Source organism: Delphinus delphis, chromosome 9, assembly GCF_949987515.2.
Source record: "Delphinus delphis chromosome 9, mDelDel1.2, whole genome shotgun sequence".
In the NCBI taxonomy this organism is placed as follows: domain Eukaryota; kingdom Metazoa; phylum Chordata; class Mammalia; order Artiodactyla; family Delphinidae; genus Delphinus; species Delphinus delphis.
In genome coordinates, this window is record NC_082691.1 from 11,636,880 (window position 1) to 11,653,163 (window position 16,284).

Here is a 16,284-nt window from a genome sequence, read left to right on the forward strand (position 1 = left end):
CATGTCATTAAATATGACTTTTCTTTTGACTTTTTTCAATCATTTAAAAATGTAAAAATCATTCTATATAGCTGGCGAGCTTTACAAAAACAGGCAGCCAGCAGTAGGTTGCCAAGCCGTGCACTAGTGCACGCTGAAGAAAACTCTTCTGCCATTCTGATACTGCACACCACTGAAACTGACAGCAAGGCAGCAGATCACAAGGGTCTGAGGAAACGTGCACTGGCTTCATCTCTGAATGACTGGGAGGGGAACCCTTAAAACTACTCATCAGAGAGTCAGAAGATGAAACGAGGTTTCCGGGAACTGTTCTTCCTGTAGAGCCACGCAGGACACAGAACTGTGAGACTCAGCCGCCAAGGTGCGGGATCCTAGTGAACACACTACGAATGAACACTGTCACAGTGGCCCTAAATTCCACACGTGCAGGGGCTCTAGTATGCATGCTTTACCACAACTTCATGGTAAAAACTGTGATCGTACCTCAACTCTAAGTTACTGAGGGCTCGCCAAAGCATGAAATAAATAATGTTTCTCTGACACCAGGGGTCACAGTTACATGCAGAGACTTGAGACTGATGAGGTTCAAAGGGCACCATCTACTTTCTTTTGTTGACTTACCCGAAATTCTTCCTGGATTACATCGTTGTTACAGTTTTCGGAGCTCTTCACTCATTTCACAAACATCTATAGTTCACTATTATACACTAAACTGAGAACTCAGATTTTCATTACTCATTTTTTTTGGGGGGGGAATATCAGAAGTGAATACATTTCAGAACTCAATGATAACCCATTCCAGGGTGGAAAGAAAGGAAGGATAAACAATGATAACAACAGGAAGTAACATTTTGAGTCAGATCCACCAGTCTAAGCTTCCTCAGAACAAGGACTGGGCTTTACCAGTGCCCAACTGGTAGAGCTTGGGAAGGCACAGTGGGGATCTGTAGGTAGGTATGACACGCTAAGGAGTTTGTGCTTTATTTCTCAGGGTAAAAATGGGCGCCTATGAGAATTTTTTAAGTAAGGTAAATGTTCTAAAAGGTAGGTCTGAGAGTGTATAGTGAAGTGTTAACTAGAAACTAGGGAAGCCAAGAAAATAATTCAAGGTAAGGGGTCTGAACGAAAGTACCAGCAGTGGAGGCTGGGAAGAGAGAATGCATTTACAAGACATTCAAGGTCAAGATCTGTGAGCACTTCCTGACATGCTGAGTTGCAGGCAGAGATGAGGGCAGAAGGGAAAGGTGGAAGTGGAAGATGACTTGGAGATTTTTAACCTGGGTACTGGGTGATGTGGTACCATCCACTGAGAGAAAGATTAGAAGAATGATAACGGATTTGCGGGGGGCGGGCCAGAGGGAGGGGGAGTGTGTTAGGTTTGGATGGGAGAAGTTTGAGGTGCTTTTCTCTATAAAGAGAACTTTATTTACTAGATGGATTCCAAATGTAAGTTCCAGTGTTGGGTTGCTACACAAAGGTGAACAGATAATAAAATATATAAGGTTCAGGCAAAGATTAAAAACTGTAGATGCTAACTTGAGTGGTATATAGAAGAAGCAAAAGAAAAGTGACCTCCGAGGTTCCAGGTTTGATTCTATAATAGATTACAGTAAAGTGCTTTGTTTCTCCCTGTATTCTATTAAAGTTGGTCTGACATATTAGAATTTGTTGCCCTAAGACTGTCTCCTTGGCTGGAGGATGAGTTCCAGGAACCCGGCCTCTTAATCATCTTTGCATCTCCATGCGTAGAGCCCCGCACATGGCAGGTGCTCAAATATGACATCAGATAACACCCTGAGTACATACACTGTTCATGCTATTTTGTTAAAGAAAAGTTCTATGGCAACTTAACCTCATAAGGTTTAATATTTTAGCCACAATGGACTACTTGCCTTTCTCTTTTTCATTGACTTTTTCTGCACTGTGCTTATTTGTTTTCTTGCCAATGGCTGGAGTATCTTTCATCACTACTAGTAGTAAAATTCCACCCGTTCTTTCAGGCCCAGCTCAAATGTTATTTTCCCCATAAGATTTTCCCATGTGGCATGTCAGCTCGCCTATAAAGGGAGTAGTGACTGATTTGTTAGATTTGGGAATAATTTCCAGAGCCTTCCAAAGAGCCTTATGCGCTCAATATGCAAGTACAGTATTTGCTTAATAGCACTGGAGTTATGCCTTAAGTGCAAAGAAGTTCCGTTCAAGAAAGACCTAGAAAAGACCTGTCTTCCTTACCTCTGAAAGGAAAACAACAAAAAACTATCTGCTGACCCTAAGTGTAAAAATCAGTGAGTCCATCAGATCAGACATCGACATAAGTGACAAGAACAGGTAAGGCTTTAAAAGCCGGGCTCAGTTTAAAATTCCGGCTGGTAACTGCAATCTTGGGCACTTGGCTCAGGCTTTCTGAGTCTTAGATTGCTCACCTGTAAAATGAGGTTGATGGCACTAACCCTGCAGGGTAGTGAACACTAAACAAAATGACATCTCCAAAGTGTGTAGCATCCGGCAAATGATCAGTAATCAGTACACAGCAGCTATTTTTATTGTTTGGGACATTAATTTCAGATCTATGATAATTTGTAAAAAAAATAATCATACAGAACAGAGGAATTTTGGAGGTGATCTAATTTGAACTCTCTACTTGATGCATAAATTCCCTCTATAAGTCAGGTTCCTTCTTCCCTTACTGAACAGGTGAATCAATGACTGTGGCTACTTAACTTTCTAATGCACTTGGTTCAATAATCAGATTTTATAAAATTTTGTTATTGTAGTTATGTAAAGAGGCTGAAATTCATCAAATCCTTAAGTTTATGTAATTTCTAAATTTAATTTTTATTTTATATTGGACTACAGTGGAAGGTTTATGTATTTTAAATTAAGATTTTACTTTTAACACTGTAAGCCCCAACTTTTCAAAATTAAAACAGTTGACTTAATGAAGCATCTGCCTCAGATCAGGAGCCATATTTCCTAAGTAACGTCTGCTGCTGAATCACAAACATAGCCAACTGTTTTTACCCATCCAAAAATATTGGATTATCCAAAACTGGAAATATTTTTCAAACTAATTTTAAACTGCCAAGAAATCTTAAATGACAGTTTTCCTAAAACAAGGTGCAATTTCTACATGGATAGTATTGTTTAACAAGGGTCTTTATTTCTAAAGAAACTACAGCTTACAATTTATGACATATGCTTAAGTAGCTGTAAGGTACTAAATCTGAAGCCATCACCTACAGACAGGAATCTAGGTAAAGGACACCCACCTCCTGAAACACATCCACCTGTGCATCCCCTTCAGCTCGAACATCCTCTAATTCTCTGATAAAAATCCTTCCTTGTTCCTGTTACTCCCAACCGCTCTGAGGGTAATGAGATAGGACGTCCCTGTCCACCATAAGCCCCAGCTGAGACAGGCTGGGACCTGGGACCCTTCACCTGAGTGCTTGCACCTGGACAAACATCTCCTCGAGCCATAGACAAAGAAAATCTAAGGGACTAAGAACTGCACGCATGCGCAGGTGCGGTCAATTATGAACAATAAGATACAAAAAGGCCACAGGCCAACTGCCACTTCTGAGAAGCTGCGAGCAAAAGCGGGGGGCTGCACGCGATCCCTGCACACAGCACCAGCAAGGGGGTGCGCAGATCACCGAAGCCTCCCCTCCAGCCCTACCCAGCCACCGGCCCCCACCCTCACCCCACTGAAGGGACCAGCTCCGCCCACCCCACTTTGGGGAACGAGTAAGAGCACCTGCTTCTTGTTTTCCTTCCCTCGTGCTGCAGCACGGAGTCCCAGTAAAGCCTTGCCTGGAATGCTCCTCTGGCCTCTTATCCATTGCTATTGATTCAAGAGTCCAAGGACCCAGGTGGAACCGGGGAGGGAAGCATATGACACCGAAGCTGGCGGGGTTTGTTCCAATTTGGGACTCATTAACCTGTCCTCTCATAAAAACGATGGGAAACTGCTTTAGCCACAGATAGGCTATGGATTGTTCTTTGAGAAACATCTGTGGTACAAATGGAAGTGATTTCAGAGTCCCAGCTCAGGTGATTCTCACAAGACTCAATCTACTTGTGTCTTGATTTTCTCATCTGAAAAATGGGACTTCCCAAACCTGCTTGTGATGAGAAGTAAATGAGATCATGCAAGTGAAAGCACCTGTAAAACTGTATGGCCCCTATACATTTATGAAGGACCCGTTCCAGCAGAGAACTCATATTTATACCTTTTTCCCCCCACAGGAAACATCAACTATGAGTATGTAATAATATGAAAAACAAAAGATGTTCTTTTGGCTTTAAAGATCTCTTTTTTCTTAAGATAAAATGTATGAGTATGTCAAAAAATGTTCAAGTTGAGGACTAGGCAAATCATTTGATGTGGAATTAGTATAATTTAAAATTCCTAGAAACATTTTTCTGTTCCTACACTATCGGTTAGAACTCGAGAAGTCAACACTTTGAAAAAAATTCTCAGAACTCAAGGTCATGGCTCCTGCGCCTTGCGTCATTACTGTGGTTTCCACTGGCACCTGTCCTGCCTCAGAGAAAGGTAACAAGTCTCAGGAATAATAAGTCAAGCTTCCAGCAATAAAAGCAAATTTTACATCATATATTTACCCATATTTAGGTTGCCATGGACTCTACTGGAGATATGAAAGAAATGTGACATTTCTTAAAATAATCAACATTACATACTTTCATTACTATGGAATCAATATCGACCATTTAAAATGTTTTCTCCAAACAACCATTTCACTGAAAGCTTTATATTTCTGTAAGATAAAATGGGAACTCCCAAAAGAACTCAGTTTCTGTGTTTGAACAGTTAGCTCTTCACACCTCTTCAACATTCTCAACTAAATGAAAGGCCATAGAACAAAATGAATAGATCTTTGTTTTTCATACCACATCGTTAAAATACAACATGAGTAATTTTTAAGTTCTGTATCAGCATGAGATCAACTCGTTCTATCAGAAATGCAACCAGAGTTAACAGTTGGAAAAAGATGCAACTTTTCTATCTTACTACAGAAAGGAATACACATAAACACACTTCATTATGTCAAAACTTCAACACACAGGCAAAACTTATAAACCTTAAACAAAGAGAGCTTCTAACACAAAACAGAGCTTTTACTTCCTGAGACTTCTGAACAGTTCTCTTGTCTTTTGGAATGAGGTTTTATTACTTTTGCAACAGACGAAAAGTATTTTGAGGTCGTGCACATTTTCCTGTTTTTGCCTTTTGGTTACATTCACTGAGCTACACGATGAATTGCATTTTTTGAGTGCACCCCGGAAGCTAAGTACAGCCTTTATGCTACAGATGTTTTTAATTTATTTAGTTCTCTCAACAACTCTATGAGGCTATCAATGGTTAGGTAACTTACTCAAGTACATGTAACTAGTAAGTAAAGGGCCAAGACTCCACTGTCTGACTCCAAAGTCCGTGTTCTAGAACACTGCATTACACTTCTACGTGATGAAAAGAGAACCAAAAAGAAACAAATACATTCGTTTTCTTTTTCAGTTTTAGGCTCTTACATCAAGTATCTAATTGCATTGTTCTGCTGCTTCAGGAATTATTACTTATGTAAAGAAATTTATATAAGAGATATGTGCAAGACATCACAACCTTCAAACAAACACTTTATAGGCAAGCTAATTTTATAATAGAGAGGGTAAAATGAAAGCTGAAACATTCCCGGAGGAATTGTCACACAGCTGGTAGGGCGCAAATCAATTTTTTTTCAGATTAAATCATTTATTGCAAAGTCTACAAGACAGTGCTTGCCACCTGAAGACATTTCAGTTTTGTAATATGTTCTCATTTTGTGGAATGAAGCCAGACAACCAAACAACGGAGAGCTCTAGTTTTCCTTCTTCAAGAAATCAGGGTTACTTCAGAATGTCTGGAATTTTGACCAATTAGAATACCTACATGAGTCAGTAGCGATCTACCTCTTCCTTTGTCATAAAGTGTGCACAGGTGCAGTTAATTAGTGCCTAGCGCAGTGAAGTAAATCTTGTCCCAGGAAGATGTTTCTCCTTGTAACATTTGGAATAAATGAGACACTTTTAAGGTAGGTTTCCTTGCCAAAAAAACGATTTCTAAAAGTTACCTTAATATTTGTAAGGCAGCTTATTTTTAACATTGTAATCACTGTTACGAGGACTTCTTTTTCCAAGAGCCCCAGGTGAAGGCTGTTATAACTGTCAGGCCCTTTCCCCATTACAACGTGCTGCGCTTTTGCAACCATGTGCTATGTGCCAGGCCCAGTGAATTGTGCTTTACAGCCACCGCATCTTCACGACACCCCTGACGGAGACACTGTCACTATGCTGATTTTACGGGTGCGAAACGAGAGGCTGGGGAGTCTATGTCACCGTCCAAAGGCACACAGAGGAAGCAGAGTGGGGATCTGAGCTCGGGTCTGGCCCCAAAGCCTGTGCTTTTGACAACTTCTCCAAACTATTCTTAAGGAAAAAGGGAGTCGGTCCCCAAACCCCTATCACACTCTTGGACCCCTCTTCAACGTACAAGATGTAAAGGATCCAAACAGCCTTCACCTTGTGCAATTTGAAAAACAGACCGAGTTCTAAGCCCTCCCGACCCCTACAAAGCCAGAGTGGGGAGGGGAAGAGAAGGCAAGGGCCGGTTTTCAGCAGAGAAAGTCAGACGAGGGCCCGGAGCCTACAAGTGAAACCGATATGAACTTAAAAGGCGCAGGGACCTCATTTCAGAACGAAAGCAGCACAAACCCAAGAAACCGCAACCGAAGTCGGCAGGAGGCGGCGGACAGAAGTTCGCCCAGCGCTGGTGCAAAGGAAGCTGTCACGCTCGGCGTTCTGCTCTCTGCTCTGTCACAGCCGCAGAGGGAGAAGCAGGAACCCACAAGCTCCAGGGGCAAAACCAGAGCTGCCTTCACACCTCTGCTCTGGCTTCAGACTCGCCGCCGCGGGTAAAGGTTCGCAGCGTGGTTCCCACGCCGTCTCGTTAAGTTACCGAGCCAAGGACCACAGAGGCCGAAAAGGCCCGGAGCAGAGGAAGGGGTCAAGGTTCTCGGGGACCCGCGCGGGAGACTTTCTCACGGCCGCTACCCAGGGTACAGCACACGCCGGCGGAGCGCGCCGGCTCGGGGGACGCGGCGCGCGCAAGGGTGGCCTGGGGGCCCTGCCGCCCTAATCGCCGCCCGCACCCAGGTCTGTGCCCGGTTCCGGCGCGCTATCTGCCCCCGCCGGCCTCCCGCACTTATCTGCTCCCCGCCCGCCCGGCCCTCGTCCGCCTCACCTGCCCAGCGCCCGGCCCGGGCTCAGGCTGTAGGCATCCTGGAAGGGCTCGGTGCACACCGCGGTGCGGATCTCCGTCAGCAGCCCGCGGGGCGGGGGCGGCAGCCGGCGCGGCGTGGTCAGACCCCGGCCGACTCGACCCGAGCCGGGGGCGGCGGCCGGGGAAGAGCCGCCGCTGCTCGGCCTCTCCAGAGGAATCATGGCGCTCGGGCGCTCTTTAGCTCCGGCCGCCCGGCTAGCTCCGAGCTGCCAGCGGGTCACGGTCCCGCCTCCAGCTGCCTCGAGAACGTCTGAGGAGGTCAACCGCTCTCCCCTGCGCCGCGCACAGAGTGCCGCCGGCTGCCTCCCGGCCCCCGCCTCCCACCGTCCGGTCCCGCCCCACGCTCGGCCCCGCCCCTCCCCTCGGCCCTCGCGGAACTTCCGCGGGGCCGGAGCGCCGCGTGCCTCACGCGCGCCCTCTGCAGCCGAGGGGGAGAAGGTGCAGCCTGGCGGGCGGCCTCGGGGTGGGCCTGAGCAGTCTGCAGGCGACCAACAGCACCACCCTTCTGGCTGGAGGACCCACTGCATCAGCCAGTTACGCACCTGTTGAGCATCTGAGAGTTGGAAACCTGAGCCCTCCGTTAATGAAAGGCGTAGGAGCTGCCAGCCAGAGCTTCACGATCCCTTCCCTTGGGCGGGTCAGGAGGGGCGATGAGACTCAGATCAGGGCTGCTGTACAGCACGCGGAAGCTGCCCGGGGGCAGCTGGTTCCTTCCCACGTTGAGAGGAGGACGTGGAGGCAAGAGGTGGATAAATATTTTTAAGCTCTCACACCAGCCCTATGAAACAGGCACTATTATACTGTGTGCAGTCTTCTCTATATTTAACTTTCGAGGTGCTCTCATCCGGTCTTGTGTCTTTAATAATATTCGTATGCTCATGACTACAAAATTTTTATCTCCAGCTTCCAACCATTCTCTGAACTTCGGACTCATATATTCAAGTATACACTTGGCATCACCATTTAGATGCCAAATTAGCATCTCAAACGTAACGAGCAAAAGTCAGGTCCTGATCATCCTTCACAAATGCACTCCTGCCCAGCTTCCCCACCTCGGTAAATGGAGCTCCATCCTTCTGGTGGTTCAGGGCAAAACCCTTGGCGTCAGTACTGACTCCTCTTTCTCTCGTACCTTCATCCAATTTACAAGTAAATCCTCTTGGCTTTACCTTCAAAATATATCCAGAATCTGATCACTTCTCTTCCACATTACCACAATTAGCATTATCTCTTGTCTGGATTATTGTGATAGCTCGCTAACTGGATTACCTGCTTCCATCCTTCTTCCTCCCCAATTCCACACAGTTTATTTTCAAGGGAACCAGAGTGATCTTTTTAAAATCTAAATCAGATCATGTCACTGCTCTGCTTAGAGTTTTGCGATGATGAGCTAGTCTACTTGTGATCAATACTCTCACTGAGAAATATTAGAAAAAAATTTAAAACAGTCCTCTACTTGAAACATCAGAGAGTTTCAAAAGCAGCAAGAACTCGGGTGACTAAGATCCTGGAAAGAAGGGCAGCCCAGAATGACACCACTTTCCCATGAGGCATTTGATAATTCCAAAGCAATGACTGAAAGGGTGAGAAAATAAGTAGGACTTTAGGCATCTCACCAGGCTGGGGAGATGAAAAATTGGAGTTTAGGATCTACTAAGGAGAAAGAGCTGGTAAACACACTAGACTTGCAGTTGGCACCCCAGAGTGCTACATCCTAGGAGCATTGGTAAAACGGAAATAGACCAGCCCTCCCAAGGACTGAAGAACAGCTTCAAAACTCGATAGTAAATCCCCTCTGGAGAAAAACACAACCATCCAGAGCCACACATTATCTGTACAGCATTTCATACCCAATGTCTGGCATTTTTAAAATTTTTAAAAGGGGCACACGAAAAGAATTATCTTAAACACTGAGAGGAAAAGGCAGAAAACAGAAATAAGCAAGCAGGAGATCCAGATACTGAATCTTAAAGACAGCTTTTTGAATAATTCTGTTTAATATCTTCAAGAAATTAAATGACAAGATAGAGAATTTCAGCATAGAACTGAGAACTCCAAAGAAGAATAAAATGGACTTTGTAGAATTGGGGGGGGGGAACCCCACAAACTAAAACCAAGACTGAATAGGGATGGGTTTAATAACAGATTTGATACAACTTAAGAAAAAATTAGTGAACCTGATTAGTGAACTTAATAGGTCAAAAATTATGCAAAATGAAACACGAGCTAAGGGGACATAATGTTCAGAAAAGAGAATATAGTAAGTCCCCTACATATGAACGAATTCAGTTCCGAGAGCGGGTTCGTAAGTCCAATTTGTTCGTAAGTCCAACAAAGTTAGCCGAGGTACCCAACTAACACAATCGGCTACATAGTAGTATACTGTAATAGGTTTATAATGCTTTTCACACAGATAATACATAAAAAACAAACAAAACATAAAGAAAACATTTTAATCTTACAGTACAATACCTTGAAAAGTACAGTAGTACAGTACAACAGCTGGCATCCAGGGACTGACATCAAGTGAACAGGCAAGAAGAGTTACTGACTGGAGGAGGGAGAGGAGGTGGGAGATGGTAGAGCTGCAGGATCGCCAGCAATAGGAGACGGAGGGCAAGCTGCAATTTCACTCATGCCTGATGTTGATGGCATAGGTTCAGGTTCCTTGCTGGATTCAATTGTATCTATCCTCTTGAAAAAACAATCCAGTGATGTCTGGGTAGTAGCTCTTTTTTTCTCATCACAGATGACATGGTAGCACTGGATTGCATTCTGAATGGCTGCTGCAACCTTCGTGTACCGTTCTACGTCTGGGTCCTGTGCCTCAAAAACTAACAGCGCCTCCTCAAATAAAGAAAATCCCCTTGCCGTTTCCTGAGTCGTGAATCTCAGCAGTACCAGCTACAGCACTGTTGCTTTTACACTTGCTCCTGGACATCCTGAGCTTGAAATAAAGATACTGTACTATTGTAGTTTATACAGTACTGTACAGTAAAGTACACAAAAGCACAACCACTTGTAGAGGATGCATGCACATGACAACGTATGCCAAACAGGTGAACTAACTTACGTGATTGGACATGTGAACGCACGTTTGCATCTTTGAAAGTTTGCAACTTGAAAGTTCATGTGTAGTGGACTTACTGTAAAGCATGTAAGGTATGTGTTAAAATGTTCTAATACACATGTAATTGAAGCATCAGAAGGAGACGGGAGAGAAAAGAAGAAGCAATAGTGTAAAGGATAGTGGCCAGGGATTTTTCAAAACTAATGAAAGACAACAACTCACAGAATCAAGAAACATTGTGGATATCAGCAGATTTCAAGCAAAGAAAACCATACCTAGGCAGATCACAGTAGACTACTGAGAATTAAAGACAAAGAGAAAAATTAAAGACAAAGAGAAAAAGCAAAGAAAACCATACCTAGGCAGATCACAGTAGACTACTGAGAATTAAAGACAAAGAGAAAAATCTTCAAAAAAAATAGGCACAGGAAGCAGATATATTACCTGCAGTAGAGCAACAGTAAGATCAAGAGCTTATTCTCAAAGACAAATTGGAAGCCTAAAGACCTTCAGATAGCTTCAAAATACTAGAAGAAATTAGCTGCCGATCTAGATTATATACTACCCAGTAAAAAATATTCTTCAAAATTGAAAGTAAAATACAGGCATTTTTATGACAAACATTAAGATCATCAGCTGACCTACATTAAAGGAAATTCTAAAAGGAGTTTTTTAGGTAGATAGAAAATAATCCCAGATAACATTGTGCAGATGTCTGAAGGGATGCAGAAGAATGAAGGGATTAAGCCGTGGCTAGATATAAATAAAATAGGAACTGTATAGAACAATAAGAAAATAAAAAGTAATTTTTAAAGGGACAAATATAATAAACTCATATCAAATGTTTAAATTTGCTAGAAGTCAAAGAAATTATAAATTAACCAATGGGGCCATAAAAAGAAATGAAGTTGAACTATTTGTAGTGAGGTGGTTGGACCTAGAGTCTGTCATACAGAGTGAAGTAAGTCAGAAAGAGAAAAACAAATACCGTACGCTAACACATTAATATGGAACCTAAGGGAAAAAAAAAAAAAGGTCATGAAGAACCTAGGGGTAAGACGGGAATAAAGACACAGACCTACTAGGGAATGGACTTGAGGATATGGGGAGGGGGAAGGGTAAGCTGGGACGAAGTGAGAGAGTGGCATGGACTTATATATACTACCGAATGTAAAATAGATAGCTAGTGGGAAGCAGCTGCATAACACAGGGAGATCAGCTCGGTGCTTTGTGACCACCTAGAGGGGTGGGATAGGGAGGGTGGGAGGGAGACGCAAGAGGGAGGGGATATGGGGATATATGTATATGTATAACTGATTCACTTTGTTATACAGCAGAAACTAACGCACCATTGTAAAGCAATTATACTCCAATAAAGATGTTTAAAAAATTAAAAAATAATTAACCAATGGGGTTCCATTTTTGCAAGTCAAATTAGCAAAACATTTTAAGGTAATTCAATGCCCATCACTAGTGATGATGGATGGAAAGACAGGAAGAATAAAAACATAAGTGCTTTTTTTCCCTTCTTTTGTTCTAATCTGTGTTTTTCTGCACTTTTCCAAGAACTCAGATATCACTTTCTATAGGGTATCTAACCTCATTCTACCAGGTAAGAGTCTGGCGTCCCTGCTTCCATATCAACCTGAATTTATCTTTATCAAACTGCGTTCTAAGTGTATAATTCTCTATTTTCCTAGTTAGAGAGGACAGAGACCATTTATTTCTGTATCTCAGTGTATATAAGTGAAACTCCATAAATATTGATGAATAAATGTGGTTGAATTGAATATGCAACACTCTAAGTGTCTCTCTGTAGGAAATAATTAAATGAATTATGATATATTTACTTGATAGGTCATTATGCAATAGTTTCACAGGGATTAATCACACTGCTTTATACTTGTTTTGCAATGATAGCTATAAAAAAAGAACTTCGAAATTGTTTCTATTGTATAGTATACTTTTAAAGTGTGCTGAAAAGAGGTGACATGGCATGAGCACTCTAATAGTGATTCTTTTTGAGGTATGTGACTATTGTTGAGTAATTTTCTTTTATATTTTGTATTTCCAAATGTCTTTAGATGATTATATATTACTTCTATAACTAAACTAAGTGAAAAGAATTTTAAGCTTTGTTTTTAAAATAAACGTTCCATAGTCCTGCCATCCAGGCATGGACTATGGTTATTATTATTACTTTTAACATCTTTGTTGGAGTACAATTGCTTTACATGGTTGTGTTAGTCGCTGCTGTATAACAAAGTGAATCAGCTATACGTATACACACACCCCCATATCCCCTCTCTCTTGCCTCTCCCTCCCACCCTCTCTATCCCACCCCCCTGTGCTATGTGGCTGCTTCCCACTAGCTATCTATTTTACATTTGGTAGTGTATATATGTCAATGCCACTATTTTAAACACAACTCACACCTACCCAGCTGATCCTAACTTTCCATCTACTGATGGGGGATTAAATCACATTCTCTTTCTCCTACTTCAGATTGAAGCTTGTTGTACGTCCAAACTTCGATTATTTTTTAAATACCAGAGCACTGTCTGGGAAATTATGTGTAAGTTACAGATCTAAGCTCTCTGAGGATGAATATGCGTTTGAGATCAGCATTTCAGATAAACAACATAATTTCCTTTGACTTCTGCTGTTAAAGAAGATGGATTTGTACTTCTCCTTTGGGTGCCAAAGTTAGCATTTAGGTCAAACGTAAGACTGGACTCTAACCTTTCACTGACCATTTTTCATAATTTAGCTTAGGAAGGGGCAACTCACTAGGGTCATCTCTTCTCTCTTTTCCTTTGCCATCTAGCCTTTCTAAATCAGGTTGACATGTGAGAGAATGACAATTGTTCTACCAGAGTTATAAAAGATAACTTTGGGGAGATTTATTGTGAAACTAAATACAAATTTACACACATGTGAGGGTTCAGATTTGAAAGCACATGGATCTGAGAGAACACAAGTGAAGCAGCTACAGCATGTCATTCAACAGCTGTTCGGTGAATGTTGTGGAATCTAATGAAATGATCAGCTAACACACTTTGAAATATTGATAAATGGGCAACTCCGTTCCCAGGTTAAAATTTTCTATATGACTTCTGAGGTGTTTATCGATTAAGAAAACTAAATATCTTTTTTTTTTTTTTTTTGGTACGCGGGCCTTTCACTGTTGTGGCCTCTCCCGTTGCGGAGCACAGGCTCCGGACGCGCAGGCTCAGCGGCCACGGCTCACGGGCCCAGCCGCTCCGCGGCATGTGGGATCCTCCCGGACCGGGGCACAAGCCCGTGTCCCCTGCATTGGCAGGTGGACCCTCAACCACTGCGCCACCAGGGAAGCCCAAGAAAATTAAATATCTTAATAAATGTAGACGAGCTAATGAAAAGCATAACAAATATTTTCATGAATTGAATGAAATTCTCTGCAATTCTGTGTTTTACAGTGCAAACTCTAAAAGGAGCATATCAGCTCAAGAGAGAAAATGTGGATCCACTTCAGATTGGTTGAAAATGTAATATAATTGGTATTTCATCGACTGTAATGTTTGGAGTTTTGAATTATTATTATGCGAAATACATAACAGAGTGATGGAAATCTTTGAGCACGAGAAAACAGCATCATCAAAAGAGCCTACACATCTAAGGAAGCATCAGCAGCACAGGAGCCTAGAATCCCGTCTCCTAACTTCTCATTTAAACACTCATGAAGAAGATGCCTAGAGGAAATAACCACATGAGCTCTAGAAAATAAAAGGGGAGAAAAATCAATCTTATAGTGGACTCTAGGTTTAGTTTCTATGATTTACAGTTCTGAGGTCTGAAGATACAGAGTAGAAAACAAGATTAATGGGCACGCTCACAGAATCATTTCTGGTGATCTCCTCTTGGGAAATGAGAGTAAAGGTCAGCCTTTTATATTCTGCAAAGACTCTGGAAACACAGAAGTAATTATTTTGTACTGGACTGGCCTTTACTGGCCTGACATAGGAATGCTTTAATTCCTAAATTCTGTTTCCTATGCAAGATAAGGTGGTTCAGCCAGAAATAACATTTATAAATTCCCTAATGTATTCTAGGTACTGTTTTTAAAAATTTACCTGTACTTTCTTGAGGGCTCAAAATAACACCATCTTGATCTGTAGATTAAACACAATCCCAATCGAAATCCCAATGAAGTATCTTGTGGATACTGACAAACTGATTCTAAAGTTCATATGGAGATGCAACAGACTCAGAATAGCTAATGCAATATTGAAGGAAAAGAAGAAAGTCAGAGCACTGACACTACCAAACTTCAAGACAAACTATAAAGCTATAGCAATTAAGACAGTGTGGCATTGGTGACATTAGCAATATGGTGGAGTGCGAGGTTCCCAGCCCACATTTCCTGAGATCCAGGAAGGAGGTTGTGAAACCTCAGTGGAACCAAGGACTGAGGAGGGCCACCTTGAGAAGACAGGCTTGTGCACCACTGGCAGGCCTGCTGACCATGGTCCCAGCTGTGGACCAGAAGCGGCCCTGTTCCTCTGTGGACTTGACTTTAACCTTCACTTATTTGTCCTTCAATGCTTGTCCTTTCTTTATACAGTTCTGAGTTCCTGACCTATATTATTTTCCTTTCCTCTAAAGCCTTTCTGTTTTTTAGATTTATTTATTTATTTTTGGCTGTGTTTGTTCTTCGTTGCTGCACACGGGCTTTCTCTGGTTGTGGCGAGTGGGGGCTACTCTTCTTTGTGGTGCGTGGGCTTCTCATTGCAGTGCTCTCTTGTTGCAGAGCACGGGCTCTAGGCACGTGGCTTCAATAGTTGTGGCACATGGGCTCAGTAGTTGTGGCGCACGGGCTTAGTTGCTCCGCGGCATGTGGGATCTTCCCGGACCAGGGCTCGAATCCATGTCCCCTGAATTGGCAGGTGGATTCTTAACCACTGCGCCATCAGGGAAGCCCTAAAGCCTTTCTTTTAACATTTCGTTCAAGACAGTCTACTGGCAACAAATTCCCTCAGTTTTTGTTTGTCTGAGAATTTTTTTTCCTCCTTCACTTTTTAAAAAAAATTTATTTTATTTACTTATTTTTGGCTGTGTTGGGTCTTCGCTGCTGCGTGCAGGCTTTCTCTAGTTGTGGTGAGTGGGGGCTACTCTTTGTTGCGGTGCATGGCCTTCTCATTGCGGTGGCTTCTCCTGTTGCGGAGCATGGGCTCTAGGGCACACGGGCTTCAGTAGTTGCAGCATGCGGGCTCAGTAGTTGTGGCTCGCAGACTCTAGAACACAGGCTCAGTAGTTGTGGCACACGAGCTTAGTTGCTCCGCGGCATGTGGGATCTTCCCGGACCAGGGCTCGAAACCGTGTGCCCTGCATTGGCAGGTGGATTCTTAACCACTGTGCCACCACAGAAGCCCTTCTCCTTCACTTTTGAAGGATAATTTGCAGGGTACAGAATTCTAGGTTGGTGGAGTTTTTTCTGTCACCACTTCAAACATTTCACTCTACTCTTAATTTCTGAGGAGAAATTGGATGTAATTCTTATTATTGTTCCTCTATAGTTAAGGTGTTTTTTCCTTCTGGCTACTTCCAGGATCTTTCATCTTTGGTTTTCTGTAATTTCAAAATAATATGCCTAAGTGTAATTTATTTATTTATTTGCATTTATCCTGCTTTGGTTCTCTGAACTTCTTGGATCTGTGGTTTGGTCTGATATGAAATTGGGGGAAACTTTATAGTCATCACTGTTTCAAATATGTCTTCTATTCCTTTTTCCCTTCTCCTTCTGGTGTTGCCATTACACACATGACATCTTTTTTAGTTGTCCCACAGACCCTGGATATTGTTTAGCTTTTTCTAGTCTTTGTTCTCTTTGCTTTTC

The 16,284-nt window shown here is 42.6% G+C and overlaps 1 protein-coding gene across 1 annotated transcript in view; it reads right to left on the minus strand.

The window, feature by feature from the left end:
- Positions 1–7,614, minus strand: part of STK17A (serine/threonine kinase 17a) — a 38,056-nt gene extending 30,442 nt beyond the window's left edge. The window contains exon 1 of the mRNA XM_060020192.1: positions 7,301–7,614. Coding sequence (XP_059876175.1) covers positions 7,301–7,500 — 200 coding nt within the window. The 5' untranslated portion in view covers positions 7,501–7,614. The remainder of the gene's footprint in view (positions 1–7,300) is intronic.
- Between the last annotated feature and the right edge of the window lie 8,670 nt (positions 7,615–16,284).